The 13,484-nt window shown below is 49.0% G+C and overlaps 1 protein-coding gene across 1 annotated transcript in view; it reads right to left on the bottom strand.

Annotated features, from left to right (window-relative positions):
* Positions 1-4,319: 4,319 nt before the first annotated feature.
* Positions 4,320-13,484, bottom strand: part of GALNT10 (polypeptide N-acetylgalactosaminyltransferase 10) — a 177,525-nt gene continuing 168,360 nt past the window's right edge. The window contains exons 9-12 of the mRNA XM_019750401.3: positions 12,431-12,652; positions 10,277-10,393; positions 8,940-9,089; positions 4,320-8,436 (exon numbers count right to left, since the gene is read on the bottom strand). Coding sequence (XP_019605960.3) covers positions 8,278-8,436; positions 8,940-9,089; positions 10,277-10,393; positions 12,431-12,652 — 648 coding nt within the window. The 3' untranslated portion in view covers positions 4,320-8,277. The remainder of the gene's footprint in view (positions 8,437-8,939; positions 9,090-10,276; positions 10,394-12,430; positions 12,653-13,484) is intronic.

The raw sequence follows: 13,484 nt of genomic DNA, 5'->3' as shown, positions 1-13,484 counted from the left end.
CAATTTCTCAAAGTGTTATACGTAGAGTTACCACATGACCTAGCAATTCCACTCTTAGGTATCTACCCAAGAGAAATGAAAACAAACATCACCTAAAAACTTGTACATGGATGCTCATTGCAACATTATTCATAATAGCCAAAAGGTGGAAAATCTATGAATGGATAAACATTCAGCCAATGAATGGATAAACAAAATGTGGTATAGTCAGACAATGGAATATTATTCTGCAATGAAAAGGAACGAAGTACTGATACATGCTACAATATGGATGAATCTTGAAAAGCATATGCTAAGTGAAAGCCAGACACAAAGGTCACATATTGTATGATTCCATTTATGTGAAATGTCCAGAAAAGGCAAATCCATAGAGACAGATGAGCAGTTACCAGCGGCTGAGGGACTGGGGGTGGTGGTGGTGAGGGGGTTGGGGTAGGGAATGACTGCTAATGGGTACAGGGTCTCTTTTAGGGGCAATAAAAATGCTCTGGAATTAGGAAGTGGTGACAGTTGTACAACCTGTGAATATAATAAGAACAGCATACACTTTAAATGGGTGAATTGTATTCAATAAAGTATGTGTTTCCTTAGCTCTTTATAATTGATGTAAAGAGAAATTGTTAGATGTGTTGAAAGGGATGAATCTTTAGCCTCCAACTCCATGTTCTTATGCCCATTTTTTGATTAGTGAAGGAAAACAATCAACTTGAAGATATAGTAGGAAAGGCAGGAAATAGATCATCAAAGACTGTGGCCAAATATGCAGTTGTAATTGGAAACGTTATACCATTTTTCATTCCCTAGGAAGAGATGTGCCCTGTTGGCAGGATAAATTTGTTGTTTGACTTTTGTACTTTCAACATTAGTCACGTTTTCAGAAACCAATTATGTATGAAAGTAGGGGTCTGCGTAAACACTGTCATTGGAAAGCAAAGATCACTTAGCCCCTATACTTCTCCTTTTTTTTAAATGCTCGATCACCAAGCAAATGTCTGCTATGGAATAATTCAGCAGAGAGTAGGATACCGCACATAATTATTTGGGTCATGGGAAAATGCTAATGTCCATGAAAACATGAACCACTTTTGATTTATAATCAGTCTTGCAAGTTTAGTAAGGAAAAGTCAGCCCTGGAAAGCTGTTTCACTTTGGCCTTAACTAAATATGTAGCTAATGGTGACATAAGGCATAAGGATTATTCATAAATTTCACAAAACTGAAATTCCAGAGGTTGGTGGTTGGCTCAGCAGCAGCTCAGCGATTTCTAAGGCCCAAATCAGTTCTGCTAAGAGCTGGGGATAAAATGGTGGACAACAGAGAAAGAGCCTTGTTCTCCAGAAGTTAAGTGGAGGAGGAAGAATGAAATAATAACAATTAACAGATTCTCATTAGTCACCGATTTTGTATTTGTGCCTGAGCCTACTCTCTAAACTGTATTTGTGACCTCAAAACTAACACTGGTGGCATCTTTGAGGTCACCTGTGGACATGTGCATGTGCAGAAGGGCAAAAAATTCGAGTCACCCAACATTCATGTTCCCAGCTGAGATCGATTCAGCTCTTATGCTGTAAACCAGTGTCCTTTTTGTGGTCTATTTAGTGCCAAATTGTTCACATTTTTGTGCTTTTTGTTGGTGGTTCTGATTTAAAATGGCCCCCAAGTTCAGTGCCGAGGTGCTGTGTCGTGTTCCTGAGCACTAAGATGTGGCTGATGGAGAGCATATACTATGTGTCAGGTAAGTTTCAGGCTGCCATCAGTCCTAGTGCTGTTGGCCCTGAGTTGAGTGTTAATGAAGTAATGATCTATAGTAAATAGCAATGTCGGGGGAGCTCAGCTCTCAGCTCCAACAAAGGCAGACCTGCCACCCCCTTCTCTCCATCCCCAGGCAGGAGCTGGCAGGAGATCAGACGCTACTGCAGTTCAAAGTAGCTCATGAACAAAGACTGTAAAGTTGCTAAGAAACCTGCTTTTTCCGAGGGTTCACTGAGTGGTCTTTTGTTTCTCTGGCATTGTGTGTATGAATGGGAGTGCACTAAGGGCCATCACCCTACCAGCCCTGAATCTAGTCAGACTTCAGGGTAAGAACTCCATCATGGAGCCCAGGGATGGCCAAGCCAGACAGCCCAGGCCTTGAGGGGGAACAAAACAGAAGGCAGCTGCCTGAGGCCAGAGGTTGGCAGAGCTCTGAGCAGCTGCAGGAAGGAAGCTTTGGATATTGAATCCTGGACCCACTTCAGCAAAAGCCCAGAAGCCCTGGGGTGGCAGACACCAACAGAACCTCAAAGGGGTCCCACTCTCATCCCCTCGCTGAGCTTGGAAAAGAAATCCTTAACAAGATCAGGGCCATTGCAAAATACTAGATGCGAGATTTGGAGAACTATTAAGTTGGTGCAAAAGTAATTGCGGTATAAAAGGTTACAAATTGCAAAAACTGCAATTACTTTTGCACCAACCTAATATAAGAGTCCAGCTGACCATTATCTAACTTGTTCCCCTTCTCCACTGTCATATGGAGAATCTGAGGCGTAGGGAAAGGAAGGGACTTTCTCAAGAGCACTCTCTATCAGAAGAAGGTCTGTGGGCAGTGAGAGCAGGGAGAAAAGGCCTAAAGTGTAATCTGAAACTATATTATTCAAACTACATTTGTCCATTCATCAAATACTTAACGAGCCCTTACGAGGAGCCTCAAAGCCCCCATCCCAACAAAGCCCCCATCCCAACGAGATACAGAGAAAGAGAATTCAAAACTTGGAGCAAACTGCCAAGTTCTCTAAATCTGTCTCTGAGGAAGTGCAGCCACCACCAGAGCTCCCACTCGTCCTGCCAATCGCGGCAGAGACCTTGGCCTCTCCTCTCACTGTGGGTTTGGGAGGATGAGCAGCTACATGGCTGAGAAATGTAATCTTCCCATCTCCAGGGAGGACGGCCCTTTCCTCCCAGTGGGCAGTGACTTGGAGGCAGCTAGGGCCAGCTGCCCTGCATTTGTTTCTCCTTCTGTAGGCCTTGGGTGCCTACTCTGTGCCCAGCTCCTTGAGCAAGTCATTCCCAGTTCTAGACATCAGCCAAGGGCATGTGAATCTCCCACTCTGCCCAGCATAAAACCTTCTAATGGTTTTCACGGCTTTTAAAACAAAGATCAGGGACTCCTTGACCTGGTCCTACAGAGTCTGGCTTTTGCCTGCCTCCCGCTTCTTGTCTCCGCTTTCTCTCCCACTCCGCTCCAGCCTCACTGACCTTCACATCTGTCATGTCCCTCCACAGCTTCTTCCCACGTGGCCCCCAACACCTGGAATGTTCTTCCCTCTTCTCTTCTTTTTTTTCCTAGTAAAAGAGTTTAACCCTTTTAAAGAAACCATTACAATTTTTAGAGTTATTTTATTCAAATTTATCTTTTTATAAAAGAGTTTTCAAAACAAAACAAAACAAAACCAAAACAATACAAGTTACAAAAGAAAATATCGCCCCTCCCAGGGCTGAAACCTGCCAGTGACCAGTGAAGATTCCCACTTTCTGTAAATCAGCCTTCTCCAATCCGTGGTCCACAGCGCCCTCTCGTGGGCCCTGCATGACAGCACCAGTGGGTAGCTTCTGCTCATAGTCACCTGCAGCCTCACAACAAGGCTCAACCATAGGACCATAGGTAGACCTGGAAGCATCGTCCAAATCTCCTCATTTTACTGTGGGAAACTGAGGCCTAGATAGGGGTCAGGATGTGCACAAGATCTCACTGAGTTGGTTGCAGAGCCGGGCCACCACAAGGCTTGACACAAACCTAATACTCAAAAGCATCAAAATGTTTTGTTAAGTAGGGACTTGTGGCTGATGGGTGAGCATCAAAAAGAGCTAAGTTTATTTCATATAGTCACAACCCTCCTGAAATTCTCCACTACTGGGGTGCAGTCTGTAAAACCCTTTGGGACCCACCCTGCGTAACTCTGTGAGCTCACCTCTTTCTGTGCCTCCAACATAGGAACCCCTCCCCGCCTCAGGGCCTTTGCACCAGCTGTTCCCTTTGCCTGGAACTCTCTCACCCATATTACCTCTTGGTTCACACTTGTTTTTCAGCTCTTGCAGACAGGTATTCCCTGACCACCCTCCCCAGTGTCTAAAATATCTTGTTTTATATCTTTCATAACTATTCACATCTGACATCAGCCTGGTTAATTGCTTTAGGTCTGTCTTTTCCCCCAGGGTGGCTATTGGGAATTTGTTCAGTACCCAGCAGAGGGCCTGGGTACTGAGAAGTTGCTCAATGAATATGTGGGGAATGATAGAATGGAGGAGAATGGCGCATGACCAGGAATAAACCAGAGACCACGTTAGAGAAAGTCTGGAGGTTTACTCAACCACAATCACAATCACAATTGTACATATAAATCACTTCTTCACAAAGGCTCACTCTTTTAGGCAGGAGAAGAGAGGTTGGCGGTCTTGAGCTTTCTCTATGGAATACCAGTCTGACTTCTCAAGGAGTCCCCTGTAATCTTGGGACCCCAGGTCTTCAAACCCAAACAGAACAGGAGCTCGACCCTGTTACCTGGCATGGCTGAATCAAAGCCATTTCGGGAGTGCATGTTAAGAGGACCTTGTCACTTGGAATGTAGGTCCAGTACCCATCCCAGAGGTGGCAGTGGGCCTTGGCTCAAGTTTGAACGAAAATATTACTTGGATTTTCACAAAGAGCATCAGTTGAAAGCAGAAGAGAATTCCAGAACAGGACTGTACTCTGTGCCCCTCTCCCACACTTAGAAATCAGAAAACATTAAAAAATCATCGCCTCCTGGGAATTATAAAAGATCACCCCATCTGTAAAAACTGGGGCTCACTGAAGCCAGAACTCCAGGTTTCTCAGTTACTACTGTAAAGTGCTTTGCCACTCTTCTGAGACTCCAGAGACTAGGACATGGAGATGCATGGAAACAAATATGGAGCCATTTTCAAGGATATCACCTATTTGTTAAGGAGAAAAAAAAAAGAAATCAACAGGTAGGAGGTTTGAAACGTGAATATAATGTGGACTTTGGGACTCCATATGCCCCATCTTCAGTACGAAATGCTTTCTCCCCTGGAGAAACATCAGATCTCTTCAACAGATGAATCCCCTTCAGCCTCTAAGCTGTGACCTCCTACAGGGGAGAATCGACAGCTCCTGACTGTCTCACAAGTTGAGAGCTCCAACTGGAGGCATAAGAAGGGATGGCTTTTCACACACGTGCCTGCATTTTTAGCCACCACCAAAGGTCTTGTACTATACAGCAGAAATGCTCGCTCTTTCCATTCTGGAATGTTTCTGGAGTCCCGCTCTGAACAGGCCGCTGGTGGGCCACACGGTCCTACTTTGTAGCCACTCTTTTTTCTTCTTTTTTTTTGCGACCTCATGCTCAGAATAAAGGCTTTAGAGGAAGAGGGGTTCACGTTCCCATCCCGTACCTGGGTGACAGCCTCTCCACAGGCTCCCGGCCGTGGGATCAGGGCATCAGCTGAGTAGGAACCTGAATCCTTGACACAGCTGGATTTCACAAATGAGGCCAAAACAATGAGTGGCGAGTATTTGCAATCAACCAGGTGGTCAGCTAAGCAATGACCTTGTCTCCTTCCATCCCCTATTACGTACTGTGTCAACAGCCAGCACCTACAGACGCAGGTTTAGCAATGACAAAGGTTGGAGTGCTCATCCCTTGTTGAAGGTGTGAAACCAGACTCAAAACAAGACCCAAAGGACAGGACAGGGGAAGGCTGAGGACTGTTGGCTGCGGCTCCTGCTTTCCACGTGAGCCCTGGTCGTGCCGAGGACACTGTCACCCATTTGGAGTGGGGCTGTTCAGAAATCCAGCCAGCGCTCTGCACTGTGTCTGGGGCTGGGATGCGGGACTGCAAGCACGGCTTCCAACCAGGGCCCTCTTCCAGGCCACAGACTAAACGAGCTGTCCAGCTGCCCTTTTAATCTGGAGTGTCACTCACACTGATTAGGACAACATCTGGCCTCTGCCCTCGGGAGGCTCCTCCGCCTCAGAACCTGCTCTAGACCCAACGGCTCCTGCCTGAAATTAGACATTAATAAACACACACTCATCCAGTAGGAACTGCATACACCACCAAAAACGCTCCTCTCCCCCAAGCCCTGCCCGTTATGTTTGTCTAGCAAAAGGCACTAGGAAATGGTTCAAGTTTAGGGATTTGCTGTACATTTGCATTTTTTTTCTTTTTAAAAAGGCACAGTTTTTATTTTAATGATGTTGCATTGCTCTCTGATGATGAATCCTAACTCGACTCTCTGAATTGCAGCACTAGCTGTTATCCTAGATTCTGGAAGAGGCCTTAGCTTTTGAGTCCTTCCTGTCCAAGGGCCACTTCTGAAGATGTAACTCTCATTTGCAAAAGATACTAGGGCTCAAAGCAAGCTTTGCAAGCACAGGGCCACCTCTCCTGCAGACAGGTGGCCAGAGCAGGGCTTGTGCGAGGGCAGTAGAAGTGATGCTTTGCCAGCTGCACGCTTAATTGAGGTGGTCGTGGCTGCGAGTGTTTCTCACCCCCAGATCACTGATGGCCTTGAGATCAGCCAGCATCTCACAGGCAAATTCGTGGCTCTGCTCCCAGATTTATGTCTGTTATTTAACTGGTAAATGACACAATCGAGAGACCCAACTCTAATTGGCATACGGATTTCAAGGATTTCCTCGGTTAGCTGGTGGAAGCCATAGGTTGTAGAATGCAATTTCCATTTCTGAATCAGTGGGTGGCAGGCTGGTTACAGAAATGCTTCCTATTAGTTTGGGAGCCCTCTGGGAGTCTGACACGTAATTAACAAAGCAAAAGGTAAACAGGCAGGACCGGCATGGAGCTGGGTATGCACCTGGTCCTGGGATATTGGGTTCTTTTTTCCACTGCAGCTGTGATGGTGGTGGGAGGTGGCAGGGCTTTAGGTCTGCATTGAGGACCATGTCCTACCAAGGCCTCTATTAGAAGCTGATAGACACAGTCCCCCAACACCACCAACCTGGGATTTCAGACTGTCTCTAGGCTGGGGGCTGCCTTGATTGGATTACACTTGGGGGGCTCCTTTAATCACAACAGTCTAGAAATCCATATTGGATGCCAGTATACCTGGATCCTATGTAGCATTCTAGTTTGTGATCCAATCACAGAGTTCTTTAGAAGGTCTAGAGTTCTATATATAGGAGAACAGGAGCCACGATGAGGTTGGAGGCTGGGCATCTTGGCCAGGGTCCCCCAGGGAGGCCTCCAGACTGTGTGAGGGGAGCATTTCATACTTGTTCCTCTCTTAAAGCAGGAGAGAGAGAGAAAGAGAGAAAGAGAGAAAGAGAGAGATAGAGAGATAGAGAGAGAGAGAGAGAGAGAGAGAGAGAGAGAGAGAGAGAGAGAGAGAGAGAGAGAATGGAAGCACTGATAGGAAAATGCAGCCTGAATTTCTACTTTGGAGAACGTCTACTAAGCCTTTTCCACAGGCCCAAGGCCATCTGAAACACAGTCCTGAAAAGCTGGCGGCTGGGCTGTCCTTGTGCTGGGAGGGCCCTAAAATGGGCATTTCAAGTACCCAGAGAGCAAGGGGGGACACCCTGTATGTCCACAGCTGTAAAGGAATGTCTGAGGGTACAGCTGCTGACCCCAGGCCTGGCAGTTGGCCAGTGTTCAGTAATGAACACTCTGAGGGCCCCAGGTATGGCCTGCGAATGCATCACCTGGGCTGTGACAGAGAACAGGAGCTGGACAGTAACTGCAGTTACCCCCACGACAGGCAAACACTAACAGGCTGAAACCAGCGGCCCCGGGAGACTTCCTTCTCTCCTTCTGCAGTTGGGTGGCAATGGTGCTAAGAGTTGCCCCTAACAGGCAAAATTTGCCTCTCTTCCTAAATGACCATCATGTACGAGCCATCGGAAGGCTAGGTGACCTTGTAGGACTCAGTTTTGGGTGGCCTAGGGCTGCCCTGGCATTTCTCCCACATAATGCTCAAGGGAACATGGTGACAAAGTTGAAAAGGCCCTCCCGGATTTCCACAGTGCCATCCGGGGTTAAAGCAGGCTGCGTTCTCGTGGGGGCCTCTTGTGGGGTCTGCTCTCCATGCTACCGCCACACGTCAGGGCGTCCAGGAGCAGACAGACACCCTGCACCAGCTGTAAGAGCCCCTTCACCCCGAACCAGCTGGCCAGCACCTTTATGTTGTGGTGCCCACGGAAGCCCTGTCTCCCTTGGGAGAGGAAGGCTGCAGTGAGTGCCAGGGAGGACCCCCCAGGCCCGCCGAGGGGATGTGTGCGCTCAGTTACTATTGAATTTTTCCAACACTGTTGAGTTGGTGTGTTCAAACAGCCACTGCTGGGTGGGAGAGGAGGGGTTGCAGGTGTTCATGAAGATCCTATGGTCCGTGACACTGCAGTCCATGCAGCTGCCGCTGACGGGATGGTACAGGCTCTTGTCCTGCAAAACACAGAGATGGTCAGCTGGGCAGCGCTGGGGATGTGAGCACACAGCGGCGGCTATAACAGCAGTGAGGCACACCTGTCTCCTGAGCACACAGTGACACACTGCCCTGGCCCCTTGCAGCTGGCGTTGCTATGTGCCCGAGTCATACCCACTGGGATGTGGGCAGAAGTGCAGCATGCCACCTCCGGGCCTGGGCCCTCATCACTGCCTGTCTCCAGTCAAATTTCATTGGTTCTCATGTTTTCTTCTTTTTCTTTCTTTTTTTTTTTTTTTAATGGACTCAGTTGCCAACATTGAAGATTCTAGAAATTTCACATAAAAAGCTTCTCTTGGATGTGTGCAAAGTTGGGCGTGGTAGGTTTGTGGAACACAGGTATGAGTGAGTGGGCTCTGCTGGGAGGAGGAGTGGGCACTACATGGCTTTCTTTCTTTCTTTCTTTCTTTCTTTCTGGGAATCAAGCAGGTTGGCCCGTTACCCCCCACAAAGCCTGCCTTACGTGGCGGTACTTCCACAGCTGGTTGCCCTTCATGCTGTGGCAGTCATAGAGTGTGACAGGGCTGGTGTGGGACACGGCATCAAAGCAGGACTTCTTGGTGTGCTGGGGGTCTCCAGGCCGGATGTCCTCTCTCCAGGTGAAGGTGAACACCTGTACACACAGGGACAGCACCATAGGGATGGCAAAGCCTGGACACTTGTTTTTTTCTTGTAATTATGAAACATTTTAAATACAGAGGTCCAGAAAAAAAGTATCTAGATCGCATTGGTTCCCAACACCCAGCTTCCACGAAGCTGACTGTGTCACTCAGTGTTACAACTTTTCCCCCACGTTATTTTGAAACAAATCCTAGACATCATCTCATGGCCTTGGAGAATTCAGAAGAATCAGTCAAGCAGAGCCACTAGCTAACGCGCACTGTTATCAAGGAAGGATGAGGGAGAGCGGCAAGCGTCTCCGAGGGAGGGGCAGGCACTGTCAGAGAGGCGTGCTGTCCACTCTCAGCGAGGATGCGGGCATCCCTTCCGAGCTCTGTTTTTGCAGCGGACCCACATTATAGGCTTTTATCAGTGTACACTTGCAAAATGCCAGAAAACCCAAGGTGAGGCGGATGCCATGTGATTTAACATTAGGGTGAACTGCTTGGAGGATGGGATCATGCAAAGTTAAATGCAATTTCCTGAGAGCGGCAGCTTTTCTGGCAAGGCGGCTGGCACTCCTCAATCTTCTGATAGCATCTCTTGGGAAGGATCCCTTGGGGAACCAACAGGTGGAGCGGGCCATAGCCCAGGCTCCAGAAGTGACCATGTAACCCAGGCCTGATTAATATAAGGACGGTATTGCATCCCAACCGTAATTGGCTCAGGAAAGCCAACATGTGAGAGCCCCAGGGCTTTTCCAGAACTGTTGGAAGGGACATACCTTCCCACTGCAGGGCTAGAAGCCTTTGTTGCCAGTGTCACATCTGCCACCACATGGGAAGAGCCAGGTTATAAATGAAACCAATAGACGTGGGAGCAGAGTTGCGACCCTGGTGTGTTCCCAGTGACATCACCTAAACTTTTCAGTGACGTGAGCCAGTGACTCTCTCTTTTTGGTGAAGGCCATTTGAGCTGTGTGTGCATCGTTGGTAACCACCAGTCCAGGTTGATGGTTTCACTGCCGTGGGAAGAATTCCTCTTTCGAAGGGGTTCAGGAAGCTTTTATAACTTGTCCCCTGGGCTGACTTGTGTCACTCAGTGTTGACCCATGGCCTCTCCCTCTCAGCCCTGAGCACGTCTAGGCTGCCACAGACGGTACAGATAACCTGGCTGCCAGCCCCCAGGAGTGGCCCTTACCTGCATGTTGTTCCACGCAGCCTCCCCGCGGCCCCGGACGCAGCTCTCCAGCCTCAGTGGGGAGCCCAGGGCCCCGTGCTTTGTGTCTGCACACAGTCCTGTGCCCACATTGCGAATCTGGATGGGAAAGAGGGAAAGAGTGACTAGTGAGGCACCTGAGACACCTCCTGGGGCCCTTGCAGGGCTGGGGGGGGGGGGGCAAGGCGGAGACATGAGATGGGCTGAGCTCTGGACTTCCTAACACAGCCTGCCCTGGCCGGTGGCAGTGTCTTGTGCCCTCAGTAAAGGAATACTCCGTCCACGGAGAGGAGCTCCTCTAAACCCTGCTTGTCTTAGAGCACGCAGAGTCTCAGGGTATGGTGGGGGCCTGGAGGGGGGGTTAAAAGGAGGGCTCCCTGGCCCCATTCCTGGAGAATTTGACCAAGAGGCCCAGGAATCCAATTTTACCCCCATTCTAGGTGACCCAGAGACCACCCCTTGAAAACCACCCTAGAAAAGGACGTGATGTCTTTGCTGTAGTCTTGGACTCTGCTAGTGGGGCAGGTAAGTGGCAAGAGGTGACAGGATCCAAAGAACAACAGTGGTTTCATGAGACGGGCGTGGTGCAGTGGGAAGAACACACATACTGGTGGGAGTGTGAAGGCCTAGGATGCCTGTGTGGTTAGTGCACCTACTACAGGCCGCCACTGTGCTAGGTGTCACATTCCATTTTGTCTGACGGGTGGGGGGTGACAGCTGTGACAACGTGCCCCTCGACGTCTTGTTGCAGGGAGCCTGACTGCCCAGCTGCTATGTTCTGAACCCATCACCGTTGCCAAGTAGAGGACACGCTTCCCACGGCGGCTTCCAGCCACCAACTGAGGGCAGCAGGAGGCCTAGGGCAGGCCCATTCCTGGGAGATGCTGGATGACTGACAGGAGGTCTGGCTTGAAGACTGTTCATTAACCTGGCCAAACTTCCGTAGAGCCTCCCTGTGGCCTGGGCCTCCTGTTCCCCCAGCCCTCTTTCCTCCCGTCTCCCAGGGGGCAGACTGTCTGTCCCACAGCTCCCTTCTCATTTTTTCTCTCAGGCATTTCCCAGTAAGTCCCTTGCATGTCTCATCCCACCTTGATGTTTGTTTCTCAGAGGACTTGAACTAGCGCGGGGAGAAAGCCAATAAGCTGGCAAAGAAATGAAGAGCTTCAATGAGAAGAGTCACTACAACACCTCCTCTAGAACACTCGTGTTGGTGTTGAGTGGGGTAGCTAGACAGCTTAGTCAGGAAGGTCCCTCTAACTCACTGTGAATTTTTCAAATTCACACCTGCTGTTTCTGCTGGCCCAGCACATTTCCTTCCTCAGGCAGAACCCTGATTTTCCTAGGCTCCTGCTCTTCACCCACCCACTGGCCAGTCAGAATATCCATCCTGCCCTTGATTTCTATTCCTCCAACTACCACAGTGATTGGTGAGGATCCAAGAGTAAGAGCTGATTCCTAGCCCTTTGCTGGGTCTACTGGGAAAGATGTATCCTTTCTGCTGGGTTGGCCAAGCTGGGGGGTTGCCAGCCTGAAGCTTCTGGAAGCCATCTTGCTACCTTCAGCATGAGGCCAACACAAGAGGAAGCAAAGTTAAGCAGGAGAAAAAGACTGACATAATTTGAGACCCTGGATCCAGGCGTGTCTGAAGCCACAGCTATCCAAGGTTCCTATAAGAATCAATAAATCCCCCTTTTTCACCTTAAATTGCAACTCTGTCACCTGCAACTGAAGGAGCTCCAGCTCTTATGCACCCTCTCCCCCAGCCCCAATATATCCACGTATAAGTGAGTGGGTCCCCTCAGCTCAGAGGTCCAGGAACCAGGGTCGGTGATGGAGCACTTTTCCCCTGATAAGACCACCTCCTCCAGCAGGACATGCTTTGTGGGTGTGTGACGTGGGCAGTCGCACGGTCTGTGCTTAGTTTAAAGCTCTGCTATCGCTATCTTAAAATTTTCAGTAATTTCATCTTTGAACCTGTAAGTGAAATCTGATGGGACAATGGAGCACGCCTGTGAGCAGGGCCGATACATGATATACGAATATCTCTGCTGTGTTTGCTTATAGCGTCTGCGATGGCCCCACATGCACAGAATTTCGGGTCCCAATTATATAGTTGGCCCTGCCCTCCAGACTCACCTCTCCCCATGCTGCGGCCGGGGGCTCCACGGGCGGATAGAATTTGGGCAGATCCCAGGCGATCTCGGTCATAAACCACTTGAAACTCTTGCAGTTAAGGGAGCTGCGGAACTTCTTCTGGGCAGCTACGTCCCCAGCGGAGAGGTGGCGGTACTCCGGCCGGCGCTGGTAGATGTGCTCGGCGTATTCGTCCATCCATACTTCCGCCACTCGTTTCAGGTTCTGGAGGGCGACAGGCAGGTGTGAGGTCAGATTCTCTGAGAGGCTGAGGCCAGGGTGTGGGGTGCAAAAGGTCCTGGAGGTTGAGGTCCATCTTTCCTATTTGACATTGTATCAATGACTCTAGCCGCACCAAGTTCTTAAGCCTTCCATGTGTCTATTATTTATGCATGTTTTAAAGACTCTACAACTTATAGTTGAATATTAGACTGTTGTTGTTTTGCCTGCCCATCTTCCTTCCCTTCTTTTTCTAGTGATAGCCCTCCACCAGTTTTCCTTTCAGGACCCACCTCTGCCTCACTGTTATCTCATGACTCAGCCTGGCTAATGGGAATACAGTCAGCCTTGAACACAGGGATTGGTCAGCAGTGAGCACGTGACCTAAGCCAAGTCAATCAGAATCAATAGGCATTAGCCCTGGAATTTTTGCAGGAACTATGGGGAGGAATTGCTGTGTTTCTGCCCGGACTGCTGGGTAAGTCTGATGGGTAAGATGCCAGCCAGAGCAGCTGGGCCACATGGAAAGCCTGTCCAAGGTTGAAGTTAACCCAGGATGAAGCAGAGCTGAGGGCGAGACCGAGGAACACATTCCTCCTTTTAGTGCCTGGATCCAGCCATGCCTGAAGCCAAACCACCTCAGGACTTCCCATTTACAGAAGTCAGAAATTTTCCGTTCTGCTTAAGCCAAATTGAGTTGGGTTTCTGTCATTTTCAACTAAGAGTGCTGACCAAGCTGCATGGTAAAAAATTAAAATTTGCAACCCAAAGGTATAAGTCCATCAGCAGCTGCAATTTTCCATAATTTGAGGTGGGATAGCTGCTGCTACTTTTATTA

Source organism: Rhinolophus sinicus, chromosome 5 (assembly GCF_057876585.1).
Source record: "Rhinolophus sinicus isolate RSI-liver-muscle chromosome 5, RSI-T2T, whole genome shotgun sequence".
Taxonomy (NCBI): domain Eukaryota; kingdom Metazoa; phylum Chordata; class Mammalia; order Chiroptera; family Rhinolophidae; genus Rhinolophus; species Rhinolophus sinicus.
Note: the sequence above shows the minus strand (reverse complement) of the source record. Positions and strands in the feature narration are given on the sequence as shown.